The sequence below is a fragment of the Coregonus clupeaformis genome, unplaced genomic scaffold, assembly GCF_020615455.1.
Source record: "Coregonus clupeaformis isolate EN_2021a unplaced genomic scaffold, ASM2061545v1 scaf0176, whole genome shotgun sequence".
NCBI classification, from domain to species: Eukaryota; Metazoa; Chordata; class Actinopteri; order Salmoniformes; family Salmonidae; genus Coregonus; species Coregonus clupeaformis.
In genome coordinates this window covers 299,290-324,865 of record NW_025533631.1, presented here as the reverse complement: position 1 = coordinate 324,865, position 25,576 = coordinate 299,290, and the positions used below count along the sequence as shown (strand labels likewise).

The window sequence follows — 25,576 nt, the reverse complement described above, 5'->3', positions numbered from 1 at the left end:
ATTTCTTAAAAGTTAATTTGTGGAATTTCTTTCCTTCTTAATGCATTTGAGCCAATCAGTTGTGTTGTGACAAGGTAGGGGTGGTATACAGAAGATAGCCCTATTTGGTAAAGACCAAGTCCATATTATGGCAAGAACAGCTCAAATAAGCAAAGAGAAATGACAGTCCATCATTACTTTAAGACATGAACGTCAGTCAATACGAACATTTCAAGAACTTTTAAAGTTTCTTCAAGTGCAGTCGCAAAAACCATCAAGCGATATGATGAAACTGGCTCTCATGAGGACCGCCACAGGAAAGGAAAACCCAAAGTTACCTCTGCTGCAGAGGATAAGTTCATTAGAGTTAACTGCACCTCAGATTGCAGCCCAAATAAATGCTTCACAGAGTTCAAGTAACAGACACATCTCAACATCAACTGTTCAGAGGAGACTGCGTGAACCAGGCCTTCATGGTCGAATTGCTGCAAAGAAACCACTACTAAAGGACACCAATGAGAAGAAGAGACTTGCTTGGGCCAAGAAACACAGGCAATATACATTAGACCGGTGGAAATCTGTCCTTTGGTATGATGAGTCCAAATTGGAGATTTTTGGTTCCAACCGCCGTGTCTTTGTGAGACGCAGAGTAGGTGAACGGATGTGTGGTTCCCACCGTGAAGCATGGAGGAGGAGGTATGATGGTGTGTGGGTGCTTTGCTGGTGACACTGTCAGGGATTTATTTAGAATTCAAGGCACACTTAACCAGCATAGCTACCACAGCATTCTGCAGCGATACGCCATCCCATCTGGTTTGGGCTTAGTGGGACTATCATTTGTTTTTCAACAGGACAATGACCCAAAACACACCTCCAGGCTGTGTAAGGGCTATTTGACCAAGAAGGAGAGTGATGGAGTGCTGCATCAGATGACCTGGCCTCCACAATCACCCGACCTCAACTATTTAATAGTTTTGATGTCTTCACTATTATTCTACAATGTAGTGAAATAGTAAACAAAAGAAAATCCCTTGAATGAGTAGGTTTGTCCAAACTTTTGACTGGTACTGTATATATATATATATATATATCTTACAAAAAAATTACAGACACCCATATTCACAGTATATGTCACAACTATATTTATGTATTGTTATGTGAAATGTTATGATACATACACACGGCTGGCGTACTGCTGGAACCGAGCAAATACTGCTTTGTTATGAAAAGCAGGTTAGCGTGATACACTGCCTTTACCACTTTCTGTCTTTCTCTCTCTCTTTCCTCTCTCTCTCTCTCTTCATCAATTTATATATCTCTCCTACTGTCTCCTCTTTCTGTATCTGTCTCTATTTCTCTCTCTCCCTTTCTCTCTTGCTCTCTCTCTCTCTCTCTCTCTCTCTCCTCTATCTCTCGCTCTCCCCTCTCTCTCTCTCTCTCTCTCTCTCCCTCTCTCTCTTCATCAATTTCTCTCTCTCTCCTACTGTCTCCTCTTTCTGTATCTGTCTCTATTTCTCTCTCTCCCTTTCTCTCTTGCTCTCTCTCTCTCTCTCTCTCTCTCTCTCTCGCTCTCTCTCCTCTCTATCTCTCGCTCTCCTCTCTCTCTCTCTCTCTCTCTCTCTTCATCAATTTCTCTCTCTCTCCTACTGTCTCCTCTTTCTGTATCTGTCTCTCTATTTCTCTCTCTCCCTTTCACTCTTGCTCTCTCTCTCTCTCTCTCTCTCTCTCTCTCTCTCTCTCTCCCTTCTCTCTATCTCTCACTCTCCTCTCTCTCTTCCCCCTCTCTCTCTCTCTCCATCAATTTTTCTCTCTCTCCTACTGTCTCCTCTTTCTGTATCTGTCTCTCTATTTGTCTCTCTCCCTTTCTCTTGCTCTGTCTCTTTCTCAATAGTAGCTCATTCCCACATTCTCTGTGATGTCTCTCTCTCTCTTATGATTTCAGCAGCAGTCAAGATGTTGCCTCAGCTTCCTCTCCCACTATCAGTTGCATCAGCAGCAGCATGCTCTTAGTAGTAAGGGAGGGTCACGAGACCAGGAGAGGAGGGGTGTTGTTCAAAATACTATATGGCTGTAAATAGAGTAGTGGTTTTACTATGGTGCATTGGGAGGGTATTATGGTGTATAATTCTCATCTCTAGTGGAAGGAGAGAAGAGGGCATCTATCTAGGCATCACTCCATAACTGACAGACAGACTCCCTTGAGTGTTCTGTTTGGTATGTGGGTTAGAGAACGTGTAAACAGTGTTTTAAGTTCACAATTACTGTGCTCTGATCAAAGTAAAGTACAGTTTTCTTACAGTATGTTTATGGTGATGATTTTATGTTGTATGTCGCCTTTCTATTGTTGTTTTTGTTGTAAGCTATGTCCCTCTTGCTAATCTAATTTAATATCAGTGACCTACAGTAGAAGCTCAGACTATTCATAGGGTTGTTGTAGGGTTTGTAAGGTTTTAGAGTACAACCAACACTGTAGAGGTATGCTCACACTTCATACTTACTGCCTGCTCTTTGTCTGTAATGTAAGGGCGTCCTTTCTCCATTAGATAGACAAGTCTTGATTTACCCAGCAACAGAGATGTGATAATGATGTGAGCTGCACTGGTCCTCTGTGAGATAGAGCTGTCTCTGTGCCTGTAACAGCAGTAGCACACACCCTTGTGTGTCTTATTAGCCCAGTTAATCCTGTACTACAGCAGTGTTTCTCAACTCCAGTCCACATTTTTGTTCCAGCCTTGTACTAACACACCTAATTCAACTAATTGAACTAGGGTTGAGTCAGTTGTGTTAGTAGTGGCCTAGAAGTAGGATGTGACCTAGACCAGACTGCTGGTGGCTGGCCTTTCTCACAGGGCATGTTGGGTACTGTAGGCTTGGAGGCTTTAAAACAGAGAGTGCATGCTGGGTAGTGTAGTCTATAAAGAGTGTTTAAATGGTGAGTTTAATGACAGTTCAGACAAGGTAAACAAGTAGCTGACATCCACCCACCTCCAGGCTCCCTGTAATTAGAACAGTTCATTAGCATTACATAAAACAGGCACACATAAAACCCCCTCCAGGGTTTGGAAATGAGTTTGAGATGTTTAAGAAGCCTTTAGTTGGCAGAGTCTTGGCACTGTGCTGTTTTTATCTCTGCCATGCTCAAACATGGTTTTAATCAGATTTGATGGGCCTCTCTCTCTCTCTCTCTCTCTCTCTCTCTCTCTCTCTCTCTCTCTCTCTCTCTCTCTCTCTCTCTCTCTCTCTCTCTCTCTCTCTCTCTCTCTCTCTCTCTCTCTCTCTCTCTCTCTCTCTCTCTCTCTCTCTCTCTCTCTCTCTCTCTCTCTCTCTCTCTCTCTCTCTCTCTCTCTCTCTCTCTCTCTCAGGTGGTTCCAGAGGGCACCTCAATAAATGGCAGAGGCCCAGTCCAGATGGCAGAGGAGGATGGCGAGGAGGGTCACATACCTCACACACACCTTCCCCACGCCCACACTCTCACCCCAATCCTAGATGGCCGACCAGCAGCACTTATAAAGAGAGAGCCTGGCCTGGAGGACACCCACGATGCACTTCTTCTACAACACCACTACTCTTCATCTGGGACTTTTCACAATGGTGCTGACGAAAACCTGTCTAAAACCAACGGTGCTCCAGTTTCACCAGAGTCCCAAAAGGCTACAATACAATTAGAGTCCCAAAGGACTACAAAAACCACGTACCCCAAAGGCAGCTCTGAGCCCAATTATGCATTTCCGGACGAAACCATTGCCGTTCCTCTGAAGAAGATCAAGTTGGAGGAGCCGTGGGTGTGGTCCACGGACCAGTCCTCCACCCTAATAGGGGGCAATGATGACGATGTCTATGAGGACGCTCTGTCCACACTAGCAGCCGTTGTGTGCTTCTCTATCACAGACAGGAAGGGGCTGGAGGAGAAGCTGTGTAGCTCTCGTTCCCCGGTGCTACGCTCGTTCAAAACAGAGCCGGAGGACTTTAAGGTGGACCTTTGCCTGAAAAACACTCCCATCAGTCCACGGAAGGCTCTTGACATTATTGTCAAACGAGAGCAACCCTCTCCAGATCTCTCTCTGCCAAGCATCCAGTCATTGGTGCAGGAGAGGAATATTAGCAACGACCAAGCTATCGCTATCGAGGCGCTAACCTTACTGGCATCTATCCCCCAAAACCCCCCAGAACCCTTTAGAATGGACGCACTTGGTCAAAATCCCACCTCACCTTCCATGCACTTATCCAATAGAAACACCCCTCTCCAGGACGTCAAACCCCCTACAGGGTTCCTCCCCAACAAAGTTCTAGTCATCAGCTCCCCTCTGCACCAGACCTCAGTCATACGCTCCCCTCTGCACCAGACCTCAGTCATACGGTCCCCGGTGGCCAGACAGAGTCTTGTCATCCAGTGTCATCCCCGTAGTCCCGCCGCCACTGGCAAGCTGTCCCTACAGGACCTGCTAGAAGCCAGCTCGGACTGTGACAGACTTCCCTACGACAGCACTGAGAGAGCAGGACAACACCTGTACAGGAGAGCAGACCAAGACGTTGGTTCTCACCATAACAGGTCCGAAGGCACTTTCAGAGAGCGGAAAGACATGGAGTGGAATAGTAAGGAAACAACAGAGAGGACGGTGGGTAAGAGCGGGAGGAACAGGGATGAGGAAGAGGTGGCAGCTCAACTGGCCGAGTTGGCATTCATCATCCAATCACGTCACAAGCTGCAGGGTTTCCACCCCTCCCAGCACTCTGAGAACAACCCTCCCAGAGGAACTCCAGTCTCGGCGATCAAGTACAACTACAACTCCCAGCATGCAGCACCCAACAACAAGAAAATCCCTGTGAAGAAACCAAGGACCACGCCTTCCAAACCTAGGAAGAAGAAGGGGATGGAGGGGGTTGAAGAGGAGGGCTACAACCCCAACAACAATACCCCCCTGTCCAAACGGACACCCAACGGCAACAGAGCCAGGGTCCAGAAGGTTCTTCCCCAGCCGAAGACATCGTCGCTCAGCCACAAGAGGAGCCTGTTCCTGCCTCAGACTCAGATGGATCTGAAGAGATACCTGGCTGAGGCTCAGGAGGAACGACGACAGCTCTTTTACTACAGCAACACCCACAGTGGGGTCAAATACCACAAAACCTCTGGAGCCGTCGATCGTGGTCAATGTCAAGGTTATGGTCATGACAACCAACAGTGGTCGCATTTGAATGGTCACCACAATGGTCCTCTGAACGGTCACCTTGACCCTTTACAAGGACAAGGAGTTGGACAGGGACATGAGTATGAAAGACGATTGTATTCTCAGGTATCGCAGCCCTACGTTGGGCAGCAGCACGGTGCTAACCTAAAGGCTAGCTCCACCAACACCAGTTTCACCAGTTTAGACTCTAACAACCACAGAACTGTGTTGAACCATAGTTTACCCAACGGCTACTCCTCTGGGGGTCAACAGCAGGGGTATTACAAGGTGGAGAGGTCTGGTCCGGTCACCATCTTGTCCACATCAGCTGACGGCGATTTGGACCTATCGGAGGAGTTGACGCCCACCAAACACAACGTAAACAGCTTCCTGGAATCGCCCCTCAGATTCCTGGACACGCCCACTAAGAACCTACTCAACACCCCCTCTAAGAAACTCTCTGAGATCCCCTCCTGTGGGTGCATGGGTGAGTCACCCTGATGATGATGATGATGATGGTAGTGGTGGTGAACATAATAATGATGAGGATGATGATTATGAATATGATTTACTTTATATCCATTGGGAAATTATGATACAGCATGCCACATACATTACTGGTTAACTGGTGCTGTATTTGTCACATCCAAGGACATACAATTTGCTTTTCGGAAATAAGCTGAAGCTGCGTTCTAAAAATGACTCTCTCTCCACAGAGCAAATCATAGAGAAGGAGGAGGGTCCGTACTACACTCATCTTGGTGCTGGACCCAGTGTGTCAGCTGTCAGAGAGATGATGGAGAACAGGTAACAACAAAAACAAAACAAGCCAAACTGCATCAATTATTTTATTCCATTCCATTCCATAACCAAGCTTGGGGGCCCAGCCATTTTACTTTATACATTCATATTCCCATTGGGACGGCAAACCTGTGAGGTGCTAATCCACTTCTGTTTTCGTGACAAATCTATTGGCTGTATAATACTGCTAAGCTAAGAGTTGATATGAAAACAGGAGTGGCTCAGTGCCTCACAGGTTGGCTTACCAGTAGGCTTATAGAGCTAGGCTAATACAGTGGAATACATTTTGGAATAAAATTGATCAAATAAAAAAAATCCCTCAGCAATCTACACACAGTATCCCATAATGACAAAGCGAAAACAGGTTTTTAGAAATGTTTACAAATGTATTACAAATAAAAAACAGAAATACCTTATTTACATAAGTATTGCTATGAGATTCGAAATTGAGCTTAGGTGCATCCTGTATCCATTGATCATCCTTGAGCTGTTTCTACAACTTGATTGGACATGATTTGGAAAGGCACACACCTGTCTATATAAGGTCCCACCGTTGACAGTGCATGTCATAGCAAAAACCAAGCCATGAGGTCGAAGGAATTGTCCGTAGAGCTCCGAGACAGCATTGTGTCAAGGCACAGATCTGGGGAAGGGTACCAACATTTATGCAGCATTGAAGGTCCCCAAGAACACAGTGGCCTCCATCATTCTGAAATGGAAGAAGTTTGAAACCACCAAGACTCTTCCTAGAGCTGGCCACCCAGCCAAACTGAGCAATCAGGACAGAAGTGCCTTGGTCAGGGAGGTGACCAAGAACCCGATGGTCACTCTGACATAGCTCCAGAGTTCCTCTGTGGAGATGGGAGAACCTTCCAGAAGGACAACCATCTCTGCAGCACTCCACCAATCAGGCCTTAATGGTAAAGTAGCCAGAGGGAAGCCACTCCTCAGGAAAAGGCACATGACAGCCCGTTTGGAGTTTGCCAAAAGGCACCTAAAGATTCTAAGACCATGAGAAACAAGATTCTCTGGTCTGATGAAACAAAGATTAAACTCTTTGGCCTGAATGCCAAGCGTCACGTCTGGAAGAAACCTGGCACCATCCCTACGGTGAAGCATGGTGGTGGCAGCATCATGCTGTGGGGATGTCTTTCAGCGGCAGGGACTGGGAGACTAGTCAGGATCGAAGCAAAGATGAACAGAGCAAAGTACAGAAAGATCCTTGATGAAAACCTGCTCCAGAGCGCTCAGGTCCTCAGACTGGGGCAAAGGTTCACCTTCCAACAGGACAACGACCCTAAGCACACAGCCAAGACAACTCAGGAGTGGCTTCCGGACAAGTCTCTGAATGTCCTTGAGTGGCCCAGCCAGAGCCCAGACTTGAACCCGATCGAACATCTCTGGAGAGACCTGAAAATAGCTGTGCAGCAACGCTCCCCATCCAACCTGACAGAGCTTGAGAGGATCTGCAGAGAAGAATGGGAGAAACTCCCCAAATACAGGTGTGCCAAGCTTGTAGTGTCATACCCAAGAAGACCCGATGCTGTAATCACTGCCAAAGGTGCTTAAACAAAGTACTGAGTAAAGGGTCTGAATACTTATGTAAATGTGATATTTCTGTTTTTTTATTTGTAATAAATTAGCAAACGTTTCTAAAAATCAGTTTTTAATTTTTTATAAATTAGCAAACCTGTTTTTGCTTTGTCATTATGGGGTATTGTGTGTAGATTGATGAGGGGAAAAAAACAATTTAATCAATTTTAGAATAAGGCTGTAACATAATGTGGAGAAGTCAAGGGGTCTGAATACTTTCCGAAGGCACTGTATGTACCACTACCAGACTCTATGTAGCTGTATATATTTCTAAAAGTCTGGTACATACTCTTATTAGCCTACTGTATGTATTACTGTATGAACCATATGCCCTGCCAAAGGCCTGGTCTCCCAAAGGGCTCTTGGTGTTCATGGAATGAGGTGGGGCTTACAATCATATTATAGCTCATATATTATAGAGGCTGTCGTTGAAGGAAAGCAGCACCACGCTGGCAAAACACACACTTGTACACACACACATACACACACACATTCACACATACAAAAACACACACACACACACACACCCTGCGTGTTAGAACAGGAAACCCCTAGGGCCGAGTCAAGGGGCCCATGAGGAGAAATGACAGCCTCTACAACAACCACACTCTCACAGTCTCTCTGCTCTGTAGTCTCACTGCTGAATGGCCTCAATGCCTGGTTTTTAACTGTTTTTACAGTTATTCCAAAAACTATTGCTGCATTTTGGCCACCTTGTAATACCCCTGCTGTTGATCCCCAGAGGAGTAGCCGTTGGGTAAACTATGGTTCAGTCCCACTGTCCCATTGTATTTTGATGAAGTTCTCAAAATGTGATGTGTTGTTGTATTGGCATTCATTGCAAGATTTTTGTGCTGGTGGTCGCAGATAAGGGGAGCTTTATATGTCATTGTTTAAAGGATTGTGTTTGTGTTCTAAGATGAGAAGTGTGAAATGTCATGAAGATGTGATGTACGTTATCAGGGCCGTTTTAAGAAATCATAGGCCCCGGGGCTTTGTTCTTTTTCTCAAGATGAGCTACTTTGAAAAACAATGCTGCTGTTAGCTACAAATTAGGAGTTGTTGAGAAAAATAATGTATATTGGCTACAGACAGATTCATCTTCTCTTTTCAGCAGTAGGCATTTGCTTTCCAAACTGTATGTTTTTCCCACGATTGTATTTTGAAATCTGCAAAAGGAAACTGACAGCCGCAACCAAGCATATAAATATAAACCACAGATGGCCGTTCCCATTCAAGTCAGGACTGGCATCCATTGCTAGTGTACCCATGACTTTAACAGTCAAGTTGCCAGGGTAAGGCGTTACAAAACCCTTCTATGGATTATATGTCGATGGCCACAACGCAACAAGCTGTAGCCTATATCTGGCGCGCATGCTGCCCAAACTGCGGCCTTCCCGACTGTAGGCATACCGGTAACTGCCAAAATAAAGGAAACACTTGAGTTAACAAGGGATACAAACTATATGTTATGGTGTGGGGTGCATTTTTCTAGCATGGTTTAGGTGCATTTGCCATGGCGCATTGAAGCTGCAACACCCTTTTAAGACAATTTATGTTGTTGTTTCCTTTTTGGCAGATACCTGTATGTGCTTGTGATAAAACTTAATCCACAGTTCTTTTTTATAAACTATTGATCCTCTGTGGCTAAATTATGCTCTCTGGTGTATTTTTAACATTGAGAGCGGGCTCCTGTGGTTGGATATAAAATTATAATATGAAAAAAATGAACATATACATACAGTACCAGTCAAAGGTTTGGACACACCTACTCATTCAAGGGTTTTTCTTAATTTTTACTATTTTTTATATTGTAGAATAATAGTGAAGACATCAAAACTATGAAATAACACATATGGAATCATGTAGTAACCAAAAAAGTGTTAAACAAATCAAAATATATTTTATTACAAAACGTTTATTAATATTTTATATTTGAGATTCTTCAAATAAACACCCTTTGCCTTGATGACAGCTTTGCACACTCTTGGCATTCTCTCAACCATCTTCATGAGGTAGTCACCTGAAATGCATTTCAATTAACAGGTGTGCCTTGTTAAAAGTTAATTTGTGGAATTTCTTTCCTTCTTAATGCGTTTGAGCCAATCAGTTGTGTTGTGACAAGGTAGGGGGGGTATACAGAAGATAGCCCTATTTGGTAAAAGACCAAGTCCATATTATGGCAAGAACAGCTCAAATAAGCAAAGAGAAACGACAGTCCATCATTACTTAAGACATGAAGGTCAGTCAATACGGAACATTTCAAGAACTTTGAAAGTTTCTTCAAGTGCAGTCGCAAAAACCATCAAGCGCTATTATGAAACTGGCTCTCATGAGGACCGCTACAGGAATGGAAGACCCTGCTGCAGAGGATAAGTTCATTAGAGTTACCAGCCTCAGAAATTGCAGCCCAAATAAATGCTTCACAGAGTTCAAGTAACAGACACATCTCAACATCAACTGTTCAAAGGAGACTGTGTGAATCAGGCCTTCATGGTCGAATTGCTGCAAAGAAACCATTACTAAAGGACACCAATAAGAAGAAAATACATGCTTGGGCCAAGAAACATGAGCAATGGACATTAGACCGATGGAAATGTGTCCTTTGGTCTGGGATCCAAATTGGAGATTTTTGGTTCCAACCGCCGTGTCTTTGTGAGATGCGGTGTGGGTGAATGTATGATGGAGGTGTTATGGTGTGGGGGTGCTTTGCTGGTGACACTGTCTGTGATTTATTTAGAATTCAAGGCACACTTAACCAGCATGGCTACCACAGCATTCTGCAGCGATACGCCATCCCATCTGGTTTGGGCTTAGTGGGGCTATCATTTGTTTTTCAACAGGACAATGACCCAACACACCTCCAGGCTGTGTAAGGGCTATTTTACCAAGACCTGGTCTCCACACTCCCCAGACCTCAACTCAATTGAGATGGTTTGGGATGAGTCAGACCGCAGAGTGAAGGAAAAGCAAGTGCTCAGAATATGTGGGAACTCCTTCAAGACTGTTGGAAAAGCATTCCAGGTGAAGCTGGTTGAGAGAATGCCAAGAGTGTGCAAAGCTGTCATCAAGGCAAAGGGTGGCTTTTTGAAGAATCTCAAATATAAAATATATTTGGATTTGTTTAACACATTTTTGGTTACTACATGATTCCATATGTGTTATTTCATAGTTTTGATGTCTTCACTATTATTATACAATGTAGAAAATAGTAAAAATAAAGAAAAACCCTTGAAGGAGTAGGTGTGTCCAAACTTTTGACTGGTACTGTATATATATATTTTTTGTTTTGTTTTTTGACTCCTCTTGGGCCCCCCACGGGCCTGAGCCCAGTGGCTTCATCCCCGGTATGCCCCTGCAATAATCCGTCTCTGTATGTTATTGCTGTGTATGTTCAAAGGTATGGAGAGAAAGGGAAGGCAGTAAGGATGGAGGTGGTGGTGTACACTGGGAAAGAAGGACGCAGTTCCCAGGGTTGTCCCATCGCCAAGTGGGTAAGTACCTCCTGTGTGTGTGTGTGTGTATGCGTGCCAGCGTGCCTGTGTGTACACTGCTGCGTCTGAATGTGTATGGGTGCGTATATGGCTGTGTGTGTGTGTGTGTGTGTGTGTATACATATCTGCATGTCTGTGTAGTAAACCTTCTCTCTCCCCCCAGGTGATCCGTCGGGGCAGTGAGGAGGAGAAGCTGCTGTGTCTGGTGAGACACCGAGCAGGGCACCACTGTGAGAGTGCCGTGGTGGTGATCCTCATCCTGGCATGGGAGGGCATCCCCCGGGGGGTGGCAGACAGTCTGTACCAGGAGCTCACCCAGACCCTCTGTAAATACGGCTCCCCGACCAGCCGACGCTGCGCCCTCAACGAGGAGTGAGTTACTGAAACAACAGACCTATGCGTATTATTCAATAACAGGCTTACACATACAAATGTACATTCATAGAACAAAGAACAAAGAATCTCATCCCCTTATTGTTATTTACATTGTTATTTATTTTTGCTCATTTGCACCCCAGTATCTCTATTTGCACATCATCTTCTGCACATCTATAACTCCAGTGTTAATACTATATTGTAATTATAATTATTTTGCATTATGGCCTTACCTCCATAACTTACTACATTTGCTCACACTGTATATAGATTTTCTATTGTGTTATTGACTGTATGTTTTGTTTATTCCATATGTAACTCTGTGTTGTTGTTGTTGTTTTTACCTGGTTAAATAAAAAAAATAAAAAATAAAATAAAGAATGTATATAACAAAGGAGTGAATTCTTTCCTTTCTAGCATTTAGTGACCTGACTCTCTCCCTCTCTCTCTTCAGTTGCCAGGATCTAAACGGATTGTCTCACCTCTTCTTCCCCCTCTCCCCATCTCTCTCCCTCTTTCTGTCTCTCCAGTCGGACGTGTGCGTGCCAGGGTTTGGACCCGGACACTTGTGGCGCCTCGTTCTCCTTCGGCTGCTCCTGGAGTATGTACTTCAACGGCTGCAAGTTCGCCCGCAGCAAGATCCCCCGCAAGTACCGCCTGCTGGGAGACATGCCCCAGGAGGTGAGGACCAGGACATTCCAGTCAAACTGTGTCAAACTCTACTCCTCTAGGGCCGGCCACAGTGTCAGCAGGTCTTCATTCCTCCCTTGCACTTATTTGCTCAATTAAGGTCATTGATTAGCTAGGGAGGCCACAGACCTGGTTTTCCTGGTCAAAATCAGAACTAGCTTAACGGAAAGAGCGAAAAACCAGCAGCCACTTTGGCGTTCCTGGAATTGAGTCTGACACCCCTGACTTAGATTTTAGAGCCTGGTCTGAAAATAACCCTAGCCACTTCCCTGTATGCCTAGGCCCTAGCTCTTTGCTTTGCTAATCTAAGCCTTGTTATAGCTTTACAAACAATGGTTTAGAATCGATATTCCTCTGTGAATAGTCTTCTTGGCATGTTAAAATGGCTAATAGACACCACCTAGGGGCCTCAGGTGGGTACGACAGTCAAAGCCTGACAGAGGATAGTGGCTGAAACATTACTGGGATTCTCTGAAACACTCCCAGATTCTCCAGGGGCCTCTCCTTTATTTTCTAACACCTTTTCCCTCATCTGTTCCTGTCCCTTTTTGTCCCACTCTTCCACTGATCTGTGGTTGTCTGTCTGTGTGCTGTTCAGGAGGAGAAGCTGGAGAATCGTCTGCAGAACCTGGCTACAGACCTGGGTCCTGTCTACCAGAGACTGGCCCCAGAGGCTTTCCAAAACCAGGTGGATCAGGAGCAGGCGGGCCGGGACTGCAGGCTGGGTCGGAGGGCGGGCCGACCTTTCTCCGGGGTCACGGCATGTGTGGATTTCTGCGCCCACGCTCACAAAGACACACAGAACATGAACAATGGCAGCACTGTGGTATGCTGCTTACATGACTGTTTGTCAATGGACACACACACAGGTGCACACACATTCGCTGTCAAACACACAGAGACATAGGCACAGATACATACTGTACGCACGCTCGCTCAATCGCGCGCACACACTCACACACACACTCACTGTCACACATAGGGAGAAACACAGACACAGATACTTACACACTCGCTTCTGATTGCGTGCCAGCATATTAATGGACATTGATAGCTTGTGGTTGTGTATTGTGCGTTAATGGACCTATATTTTTGGGGGGTGGGGGGGATAGATCAGCTTTAATACTGCAGAGAGTTGTAGCTTCCATCAATGTAATTGTCTGCATCATTTCCAATCCCCCATATATTTTTTTTGTAAATATATATATATATATATATATATATATATATATATATATATATATATATATATATTTTGTGATGTCACGAGAGGCTGTGTCCTGGAGGGACGTTACATCCCCTGAGATGGCTGCAAACCCAGACAGCTATGGCTCCATCTGCTGGTATGGTCGGGAACTCCACCCCTCTATGGCCAATCTTCCCACGCAGCTGAAACAAATCAGGAGCTGATGAGCTGAAGGTTTGGGAAGGGAAGAGACACACTGAGGGAGTGTGTGGGGGTGAAGAAACACAGTCTCCAACCTGGGCTCTCTGGAGGACAAGAGTGCTGCACGTCCACTTCCATGAGGAATATAAGGATTTGGAGATACTTACCTTTGGGAAATACTCACCTTTGGATATATGCACCTGTGGAAATACGTGAGAGACATTTGGAAGGACTTTTTGCTGGGTTGGCCACTAGCTGCAACGTGGACTACAGTAAGGCTGGGGAAAAGTTATCTGAGCGAGTGAGAATTATGATTCTGGATGTGGAAGAGACATCCCTGAACTGTTAACCCTTAAAGAGCCACAAGAGAACAGAATTTTGTTATATTTTCGTTAATTTCCCAAGACCTATAATAAAATCCTTGGTTTGTTTGAACCTTGTCTCCTTGCACTACTTGAGCAACCCCGCTGAAAGCTGTGTAGCCTCTCGTGACGTCACAATATATATATACACATATCTTTTTTAAATATATTAATGAACATATCTTAGACAAATGTCAATATCAAATCATAAACATGTTTCTAAAGTTGAAACAAAAATCAATATCAGCTATCATGCCCTTTTTGGTCACCTGTTTTCACTTCAACCTAGATAGGCATTTTATCCTGGAAACTGCCAGATACTGTGTTAGTCTTTTCCATTTATGTAAAATGTCTCACCCTCCTGCAGGTTTGCACTTTAACCAAGGAGGACAACCGTGCGGTGCGTAACGTCCCTGAGGACGAACAGCTCCACGTCTTGCCTCTCTATAAGATCTCACAGAGGGATGAGTTTGCCAGTGCCGATGGCCAGTGGGCCAAGATCCAGACTGGGGCCCTGCAGGTGCTTTCAGCCTTCCCCAGAGAGGTATGTTCCTATGCTCCAGGGTGAAGTCTCCCCTGGGTAAAGATCTAGGAGCAGCTTCTTCTCCCCCAGTTCTAACCTTATTAGTGGGGAAAATGTGAAACTGACCCAAGAGATCAGCATCTAGGGGCAACTTCACCCTAAATCTGTTCGTACCCCCTGTAGCGTCCAGGAGAACCAAGAGGCTATAAGACAGGGTGACCAACTCTCCTCCTATAGAGTTACTGGGTGTGCAGGCTTTTGTTCAGCCCTGCTCTACCACACATGATTCTACTAATCAACCTGCACATTCAGTTGCTCTCCAGGAGGAGGGTTGGTCACCCTTGCGCCCTTTGGGATTGAAATGAGTTGGTGTCAAGGCCATGTCAATAGGAGAGTTTTGGGTTTGATTCTTGCATGAGTCACATTTTTATGTTTACTTCAAGACACTTGATAAAAGCATCTACTAAAAGCTTTTCCTTAATGACCATGTTTATATCCTCACCAGGTGCGTCTGCTGGCTGAGCCGGTGAAATCAGCCCGTAAGAGGAAGCAGGAGGCCAAGCTGAAGGCCCAGGCTGACAAACAAGCTGCAGCTCAGGACAGAAAGCCTAGACAGAGTCCACTAACCCCGGGCAAGGTCAAGACAGAGACTGCCAACAAAGGTAGAGATCTCTGGTTGATTGATTGGTTGGTTGGTTGGTTGGTTGGTTGGTTGAATGAATGATTAGTCAGTTAGTTGGTAGGTTCATTGATTTATCAATTGATTGATGGATGGGTGATTGAGTGGGTGGGTGGATGGATGGGGTGGGTCGATTAATTGATTAATTGGTTGATTGTTGGTACAAAACCATGTTGTCTGCATTTCTCTTACAAGAAAAAGCTTGAGAAATGTGTTATGTAAATACTCATCATTAATCCCAGTTTGTATGTTTAACCTGACAGGTTTCAAAAGCACTTCTTCAGTGGATCAGTCCCCCTTGTTCAAAAGAGAGCCTCAGTCCTTCTACAGCTCTTACAGACCAGAAAGTGTGGGTGCCTATGTACCAGACTCTAACTCCCCTAGCACTTACAACCACAGCACCCCCACCTACCCCACTCCTCCTGGAAGATCCACACCAGGGATGGAGGCTCTTTCCCCCCATCGCCCCGACCTGCCTGCCCCCCAGTACAGAGGGCCACCAGGGGCCCAGAGCAATGGTTCCCCATTCCATTACAAGGAAATGGAAGAGGCTGTGAATGGTTACTCCCCAGGACTCAGCAGAAAGCAGCTGGTGGACCCTGAGGGATGTAGGACCCCCCCAGGGGTCCCCCAGGGTGGTGACTACCCCCCCAGGATTTTTAAAACGGAGCCCAACAAGGTGCACTGCTCCCCTCTCCTCAGACCCCCTCACAGCCACAGCACTCCTCCCTCCTCCTCCACCCACTCCCACCCAGAGGGCCTCCACAGCAGACTCAATGGGCTCCTCAGGGCGGAGGGGGAGGTGGGAGTCAGGGACGGGGTAAGAGGTCATGTTATTCCTCACGGTGCCCCCCATCCCCCTCATCAGGCCGCTCCCCCTCTCTTCCCCAACCCGAAAGAGGTCAAACAGGAACAGGAAGAGGTGTGGTCGGACAGCGAGCACAACTTCCTGGACAGTGACATCGGCGGGGTGGCGGTGGCTCCCTCCCACGGTTCCATCCTGATCGAGTGCGCCCGCCGAGAGCTCCATGCCACCACCCCCATCCTCCGGCCCGACCGCAGCCACCCCACCCGCATCTCCCTGGTCTTTTACCAGCACAAGTCCCTCAACGAGCCCGACCACGGCCTGCACATGTGGGAGGCCAAGATGGCCCGGAGAGAGCGGGAGAGAGAGGAGGAGGCTGAGAGGCTGCGGATGGGCCTGGACCTGGAAGAGGTCAGCCAAGACAAGAGGAAGAGGGGGAAGGGGGCCGGGGGAGAGAGTATGGAGCCTGAGGAGGAGGTAGAGGAGGAGGGCCCGGAGGAGAAGAAGGGGGTGTTGAAGGTTCCTACCCGGAAGGCGGTGACTGTCCCGCGGGATGGGGTGGTCACTGTGTCCCCTTACGCTCTGACACAGGTCACGGGCCCCTACAACCGCTGGACATGAGATGATACTGTTATGTACACACACACACAGACACATACGACAAATACATTTGAATACACACCACCATACACACACACACCAACCTGTGCTATTGCCTTACCTCAATCAAGATTACACTTCTAGTCTCGTTATGTGTTATTTCGTAGTGTTACTTTTTGTAATGTTTGTCTGTTTATTTTTGTTTCTCTTCATCTCTGCTTTCAAAGTGATGAGGAAGACTATCGTTTGTGGGGTTTCAACTGTGAGTTTTGGTATTTGATGATGATAAAACATTTTGGTCTGGTTTTTCATGTAAAGAGATGGTGCTCAGAACCAATTTTGAAGATGTTTTTAAACTGGTTTTATATAGGAATTTATTAATAAGAACAATCAAGATGTGATTATTTATTCTGATATTCTTTTCTTTTTTATGGGTGCAAGGCTATTTTACTGCAATTTTACTGTCAACCAGCATTTTACACTAGTAAACACTCATGTTAAGTCTCTGTGGTCTTTGTTTCAGCCAAGGATGCTCTTTTCACAAGATGAGTTTTATCAATGATTGAATTATATAATGGTGCCATTTGTAGCAGCAACTTTCGATAAACAAACCACATATTACACATATTACACAGTATGTCGTTTTATGTGAGAATAATGAACACATGTAGCATGGTGCTTTTCCTTCCCTTCCTCGTTCCTCTATTGGTGGTCATGAAGGAACTGTACTACCTTCATTTTTGTTTTGGTCTGGATAGTTTTAGTCTTTTTGTTCAGTGTACAGATATATGATGACATTGAAAAAGCACTTTTTAATTTTTCATAACTTGAAAAAGGTCCCGTTCCAATATGATATATATCAGACAGCTTGTGTGAAACCTCTTCTCCTCTTTATTCAGTATTTCTGCATTTATTTGTTGTTGTTTTTTTGTTGTAGAATGATAAATTACATATCAGTCTCACACAAAACCAGGCTTCCTAAGCAATTATGAAATGCTGCATGTAAAGATTGTGTCAGATTATGGTGCTTATTGTCAACGGCACTTAATTTATATGAATCTGGATAACCATGTTTGTTCACTGTCTGGACTTCCAGAGTGTTTTAAATAGGACCTGTTTTTTATACAGACATAGTTAAAAAGACCACATAAAACCTGTTCAGAAATGGTGACTATATTACTGTATATTTGTTACTGGTGCTAACAAAATCTGTACCCTTTTTTTAACTGACTAGGGCATTGATTGACAGTTATGTTTTTCCATATGCAGGCATAAATACATTATACAAGTGGATACCAAACCAATCAAACCCTTTGTTGTTTCTCATTGCCTCCTCTTCAACTCTGACAAAATAACACACTCCTCAGAACGTTGCATCTTTTCGTCATATATTGTAGGCCTATCACGTATTGAATAGACCTCTACAGATTATAAATCTGCTTTTGATAGGGGCAACCATGTTGAGTATTAATTCATGCTCACATTAGTCAATCATAACCATGTAATAATAGGCCCATTCACTAATACACAGTGCTTTACTTGAGTAGGAGCTCACTGGAGCTGAGTACCGGCACCTCAAATGTTCTACTGCTTGAGCTCCTGTTCCTCATAGAATATTAGCTCAAAAGTATTGTGGAGCTCCTACAAAATAAATATAAACAGTACCAGTACCCAAAAGGAGTAGCGGCACCTATTGCATTCCAACTCAAGCACTGCTAATAATGTAATCGATTAGGCATCTGTTGTATTGATCTGTCTCAGCATAGGCTGCATCTAAATCAGCTCAACGTAGATAAAGAAGATTTCACTGGTGCTTTCATTTTACTAATACACAGAGCTGGAGATATTTGTTTGGTTTTTGTCATCTTTTTTCTGTTGTTTTTCTCTTTGTTTCTCAGGTGTGAATGAGGTTGTTAATTTACCCAGTCTTCAACCCAACTAGGGCATTACCTCGTCTTCAACCCAACTAGGGCATTACCTAGTCTTCAACCCAACTAGGGCATTACCCAGTCTTCAACCCAACTAGGGCATTACCCAGTCTTCAACCCAAATAGGGCATTACCTAGTCTTCAACCCAACTAGGGCATTACCCAGGCTTCAATCCAACTAGGGCATTACCCAGGCTTCAACCCAACTAGGGCATTACCCAGTCTTCAACCCAACTAGGGCATTACCTAGTCTTCAACCCAACTAGGGCATTACCCAGTCTTCAACCTAACTAGGGCATTACCCAGTCTTCAACCCAACTAGGGCATTACCTAGTCTTCAACCCAACTAGGGCATTACCAAGGCTTCAATCCAACTAGGGCATTACCCAGGCTTCAACCCAACTAGGGCATTACCTAGTCTTCAACCCGACTAGGGCATTACCTAGTCTTCAACCCAACTAGGGCATTACCCAGGCTTCAATCCAACTAGGGCATTACCCAGGCTTCAAACCAACTAGGGCATTACCCAGGCTTCAATCCAACTAGGGCATTACCCAGTCTTCAACCCAACTAGGGCATTACCCATTATTCAACCCAACTAGGGCATTACCCATTCTTCAACCCAACTAGGGAATTACCCAGTCTTCAACCCAACTAGGGCATTACCCAGTCTTCAACCCAACTAGGGCATTACCCAGTCTTCAACCCAACTAGGGCATTACCCAGACTTCAACCCAACTAGGGCATTACCCAGTCTTCAACCCAACTAGGGCATTACCCAGGCTTCAATCCAACTAGGGCATTACCTAGTCTTCAACCCAACTAGGGCATTACCTAGTCTTCAACCCAACTAGGGCATTACCCAGTCTTCAACCCAACTAGGGCATTACCCAGTCTTCAACCCAACTAGGGCATTACCCAGTCTTCAACCCAACTAGGGCATTACCCAGTCTTCAACCCAACTAGGGCATTACCCAGTCTTCAACCCAACTAGGGCATTACCCAGGCTTCAATCCAACTAGGGCATTACCTAGTCTTCAACCCAACTAGGGCATTACCTAGTCTTCAACCCAACTAGGGCATTACCCAGTCTTCAACCCAACTAGGGCATTACCCAGTCTTCAACCCAAATAGGGCATTACCTAGTCTTCAACCCAACTAGGGCATTACCCAGGCTTCAATCCAACTAGGGCATTACCCAGGCTTCAACCCAACTAGGGCATTACCCAGTCTTCAACCCAACTAGGGCATTACCTAGTCTTCAACCCAACTAGGGCATTACCTAGTCTTCAACCCGACTAGGGCATTACCTAGTCTTCAACCCAACTAGGGCATTACCCAGGCTTCAATCCAACTAGGGCATTACCCAGTCTTCAACCCAACTAGGGCATTACCCATTGTTCAACCCAACTAGGGCATTACCCATTCTTCAACCCAACTAGGGCATTACCCAGTCTTCAACCCAACTAGGGCATTACCCAGTCTTCAACCCAACTAGGGCATTACCCAGTCTTCAACCCAACTAGGGCATTACCCAGGCTTCAACCCAACTAGGGCATTACCCAGGCTTCAACCCAACTAGGGCATTACCCAGGCTTCAATCCAACTAGGGCATTACCCAGGCTTCAATCCAACTAGGGCATTACCCAGGCTTCAAACCAACTAGGGCATTACCCAGTCTTCAACCCAACTAGGGCATTACCTAGTCTTCAACCCAACTAGGGCATTACCCAGGCTTCAATCCAACTAGGGCATTACCCAGGCTTCAATCCAACTAGGGCATTACCCAGTCTTCAACCCAACTAGGGCATTACCCATTCTTCAACCCAACTAGGGCATTACCCAGGCTTCAACCCAACTAGGGCATTACCCAGTCTTCAACCCAACTAGGGCATTACCTAGTCTTCAACCCAACTAGGGCATTACCCAGTCTTCAACCCAACTAGGGCATTACCCAGTCTTCAACCCAACTAGGGCATTACCCAGTCTTCAACCCAACTAGGGCATTACCCAGGCTTCAATCCAACTAGGGCATTACCTAGTCTTCAACCCAACTAGGGCAGACACAGTCTCCTAAAACAACTCTCTGTCTTCCAATAACATCTTCAACAGATTCAAAGTCAAACCATATACTTAGAACTTTCCTCTGAGATAAGTATGTTGACACATAGATTGAATACATTTTATACAAAGTAGAAAGGTATATACAGTACATATATAATCTATTACATTATATTGAATGTAGGCCGTTGCAAGTTACTGATGTGGTAGAAAACAGTTACTTTAAAAAGTTTCCACCTTTACATAGGACAGTTTGTAAGAAAAATATGATTCTGTAAACTTTTGTAATTGCTTCACTTGAAGATTTCTTGGTTCTGACTTGAAAAATTTAACCTATTGAAAAATTTAACCTAAGTCAAGGAGGAAAAACTAGCACCAGCATTTTAAAACTCAAAGGTTTTTATTGGAATAAAACTATATAAAATACACATCATGTGAAACTGACTGTTTTTACTGTACTATTCATGGTTTGTAGATAACGAACAGTCTTGCTATTTGGAAACTGATTGACAAAATTACTGTACATGAGTGAAAGGTGTGTATATCAATTTGACAGACTTGAAGAAAAATACTAAATTCAGCATTCCTGTCAATGGCTGCCCTCTGGTGATTTTGAAATAAAGATGTTTTTATATTTTGGACTTGTTGTGTGTCTGTTTTTGCTTTATTGACAATAAGCTACTTCAAACTGTCAGGTTGCATATTTGTTGTTTTTTTCTCACCAAGCTAGGAGTTTTTGTATGGAGGTTAATGAGAGTGTCAAATTTGGTTAACAAAAAATGATATGGCTTATTTGCTATCTGTGGCTTATTTGTTTGAAAATAAGTTTCGTAATGCGTAGGTTGTTACGAGTGTACTAATATAAGTAAGACACGTGACATCCCGCCAACTATATCGGAGTCATAGTACAGAAGTCCAGAGAGGACATATGATTAGTTTTTTTTTATCCCTTGTTTTGTTGAGATCACGAGATAAACTCTATAAATAGGAGTGGACTTATTGATGATAGATTGCCACTGACAGTATGGCTGAGGAGGCAGAGCCCACGGTGGATCAGCGCATGCATTTTTATTTTGATCAGAGATTAACCCAGCCAAAAATTGCATTATGTCTGTCAGTTATAGATGGCTTCCAGTTTTGACTCCAATCCAAATTTAAAGACATGTAAAAGTGTGGTTGCAATTCTATTTTAAATGGATTGAATGTTGAATGTTCAGTGCAACAAAAGTTAACATTGAGGTCTGTGGTTGCAGACTACCAATGAAAGTTTGCCAAAGTTTACCAGACTACCAATAAAAGTTGATTTTAATATTTGTAATAGTTTTAACAGGGATGTTGGCCTGTCAATAGAAGCAAAAACACAGTCACAAACAACAATTAACAAGTAGTACAGAAAAATACAAATAGTAAAGCAGGTGAAGTGAATCACATATCGAGGTTTCTAAATTATCCAACATTTCATGTACACTACATTTGTAATTTCAGCCACAAATGGTGGGCAAAATGTTGTGGTGCTGAAGGACAGCTCCGCCATTCATCCAGTTATACAAATCTTCTCACTGACTAGACACATACTGTAACACGTGCAGTTTGTTTGGAATTTGTAATTCCTCAGTTTGCCATTGTTTGCCTTTTATTTCTGGAGCTTTGATAAGAATTTCAGTACAACACTTTCATCCCCATGCCCAAGAAAGGGAAAGTAACTGAACTGAATGATTACCGACCAGTAGCACTCACTTCCGTCATCATGAAGTGCTTCGAGAGGCACACTCGACCCTCTCAAATGTGCCTAACGCCCTGACAGATCCACGGGCGACGCAATCGCCACTGCCCTTACCCACCTGGACAAATGGAATGCATATGTGAGGATGCTGTTCATCGACTACAGCTCGGCCTTCAATACCATAGTGCCCTATAAGCTCATTACAAAGCTCACGGCCCAGGGTCTGAACTCCTCCCTATGCAACTGGGTCCTGGACTTCCTGACGGGCTGTCCCCAGGTGGTGAAGGTAGGCAACATTACCTCCTCAACACTGATTCTCAACACGGGCCCACAAGGGTGCGTCCTCATTCTCCTCCTGTATTCCCTGTATACCCACGACTGCGTGGCCTCACACCGTTCAAATCAAATCAAATGTATTTATAAAGCCCTTTTACATCAGCAGATGTCACAAAGTGCTATACAGTTCCAACTCCATCATCATTGCTGACGACACGACAGTAGTAGGCCTGATTACCAACAACGACGAGACGGCCTACAGGGAGGAGGTAGGCACAATTGAGGCGTGGTGCCAGGTAAACAACCTCTCCCTCAACGTTAGCAGAACAAAAGAGCTCATTGTGGACTTCAGGAGGAACCAGGCTGGACCACCCCCATCCTCATCAATGGGGCCGCCGTGGAGACGGTCAATAACTTCAAATTCTTCGGCATATACATCTCAGAGAAGCTGAAATGGTCTAACCACACGGACACCATAGTGAAGAAGGCACGACAGCGACTCTTCAACCTCAGGATGCTGAAGAAATTCGGCCTGTCCCGAGGGCTCTCACAGTGTCCTACAGGAGCACCATCGAGAGCATACTGTTGAGCTGCATCACAGCCTGGTACGGCAACTCCACCGCCGTGGACTGCAAGGCTCTTCAGAGGGTGAAAACTAGCAGCCGAACACACCATTGGGTGCACACTGCCTGCCCTACAGGACACCTACAACACCAGGTGTCGCAGGAAGGCCAAGAAGATCATCAGGGACCCCAGCCACCCAAGCCATGCCCTGTTCTCCCTGCTTCAATCACTCAGACGCGGGCAGTACAGGAGCATCATGGCAAAAACTGAAAGACTGGCCAAAAGTATCTACCCTCAGACCATCAGGCTGCTGAATAGCCACCACTAGTAAGCTACCTTTTTTTTCGTACTGGTCCACCGTGGGACTCGAATCCACAACCTTGGCGGTGCAAGCGCCATGCTCTACCAACTGAGCCACACTGCTGTCAATCTATCATCAATACTTCCACTCCTATATATAGTTTATGGCAACTGGTATGGCAACTGCTCAGCATCTGACCGTAAGGCGCTACAGAGGGTAATGTGTACGGCCCAGTACATCACTGGGGCCAAGCTTCCTGCCATCTAGGACCTCTATACCAGGCGGTGTCAGAGGAAGACCCAAAAAATTGTCAAAAACTCCAGTCACCCAAATCATAGACTGTTCTCTCTGCTACCACACGGCAAGCGGTACCGGAGCGCCAAGTCTAGGTCCAAAAGGCTCCTTAACAGCTTCTAACCCCAAACTATACGACTGCTGAACAATTAATCAAATGGCCACCTGGACTACTCGCTGTTTATTATCTATGCATACTCACTTTACCCCTAACTACATGTACAAATTACCTCAACTAACCTGTACCCCCGCACATTGACTCGGTACCGGTACCCCCTGTATATAGCCTCATTATTGTTCATTTATTGTGTCACTTTTTTTTGTTGTTACTTTAGTGTATTTAGTAAATATTTTCTTAACTCTATTTTCTTAAAACTGCATTGTTGGTTAAGGGCTTGTAAGTAAGCATTTCACTGTAATGTCTACACCTGTTGTATTCGGCGCATGTGGCAAATAAAATGTGATGTGATTTGATTTGATGTATTGCTACAGTGTGGGCAGTATCAGAGTGAAGGAGAGAGGATGAGATCTGGTATGAGGGAGAGGGGGATACAATAAATTAGTTTAAAGAGTATATTGAGTAGAACGTCATCATTTTGTTATCTTTTTTAGAGCAACGGGGCTGGTAGGTAGGATTTAGTTTCTCCCTGTCTCTGGCCCACACTCCAGTACAGTAGGTGGCGGTTAAGCACCATAACGTTGGATGCCAACCGCCGATAAACCCCACTGAAGAAGAAGACTCATACCCTGACTTTGATAAGGGATTGCGAGCGATTAGTTAATCAACCGCGTAAAGCAGTATGACAACGTGAACGCGATTGGTCGACAGTCTGCTGCGTTATACGTTCCTCCACCCATTGTCCATGGATTCCCATCTCCTCCTTTCTCTAATATATCTGGTATAATAAGTCTACCATTTTTGAAGACATTTATTTTCATTGTTAGAGCGGCCACTTGAGTGTCTATCTGGTCAATATAGTAGATAAACTTTCTTCAGACACAACATATAGCAAGACCCCTGATATATGAGTAGGCCTACTCCAAATGTGAGGAATTTTCTTTTGTGAACAGAAGTCAACCCAGTAGAACAAAAAGATAGCCCACCTTATTCCTCGGGTCCATTTCCTTGTCACACTGTGAAACATTTCGCTATCAGTCTGTAGTGGAGATTGAAAGAGTTATTATAATTGGCCATAAATAGTGATAAAAGTCCTGCGTGCGTAAAGTATACCGTCAGAGATAGTGGGCTTACTAGACCAAGGTTGGAGGAAGGTTGCGTTTGGAGAAGGATAAATTGTTGAAAAACAAACAAACTTTACTCGGTGTGGCGGTGGTTCGGCACGGCTGTGCTGTGAATGGGTCAGATATGTAGGAGATAGTGATGGAGAAGAAAGTGAAGCAAGTATGGAACATAGCGGTACAAATAAAGGAGGGAGTAAGAAAGAGAAAAAGAAAGCGGGAGAGAAAGGGAGCAGGGGTATGAGGGGAGCGAGAGGTCTATGGAGGCAGAAAAGGAAGTTTGAGGAGAGCAAGGTTCCAACGCTAGTGGACGTTCGGAGGTAGAAAGTGCAGAGGAAGGGCAAGATAAGATGCGAGGGGAACATGGAGGTGAGGAGGAGCATAAAGTGATTCTGAATTTTAGGGAGGAAGGGGGAGTTGGGGCGATGAGTCCGATAACGTTGACTGCCAAATAAAGTAACAGGATATATGAGTTATTATGTGAGGGCTTATGTACCGAAGCCTTTAAGATGTTATAAATGCCAGAGGTTTGGGCATGTGGCAACAGTCTGTAAAGAGAAAAAGAGGTGTGTCAGGTGTGGAGGGGAGCATGAGTATGGGAAGTGTGGGGATGGTGTACAACCAAAGTGCTGCAACTGTGGGGGTGCTCATAGTGTGTCGTATAGTGGGTGTGAGGCTATGAAGCAGGCAGTGGAGGTGCAACAAGTGAGAGTGGAGAGAAGGGTGTCATATGCTGA

General features: G+C 44.9%; 1 protein-coding gene across 1 annotated transcript in view; it reads left to right on the top strand.

The window, feature by feature from the left end:
- Positions 1-21,083, top strand: part of LOC121567486 (methylcytosine dioxygenase tet3-B) — a 56,519-nt gene extending 35,436 nt beyond the window's left edge. Inside the window, exons 4-12 of the mRNA XM_041877600.1 lie at positions 3,342-5,631; positions 5,861-5,951; positions 10,939-11,032; positions 11,196-11,404; positions 11,938-12,088; positions 12,696-12,923; positions 14,214-14,390; positions 14,875-15,031; positions 15,312-21,083. Of these exons, the coding sequence (XP_041733534.1) occupies positions 3,342-5,631; positions 5,861-5,951; positions 10,939-11,032; positions 11,196-11,404; positions 11,938-12,088; positions 12,696-12,923; positions 14,214-14,390; positions 14,875-15,031; positions 15,312-16,474 (4,560 nt within the window). The 3' untranslated portion in view covers positions 16,475-21,083. The remainder of the gene's footprint in view (positions 1-3,341; positions 5,632-5,860; positions 5,952-10,938; positions 11,033-11,195; positions 11,405-11,937; positions 12,089-12,695; positions 12,924-14,213; positions 14,391-14,874; positions 15,032-15,311) is intronic.
- The last annotated feature ends 4,493 nt before the right edge of the window (positions 21,084-25,576 follow it).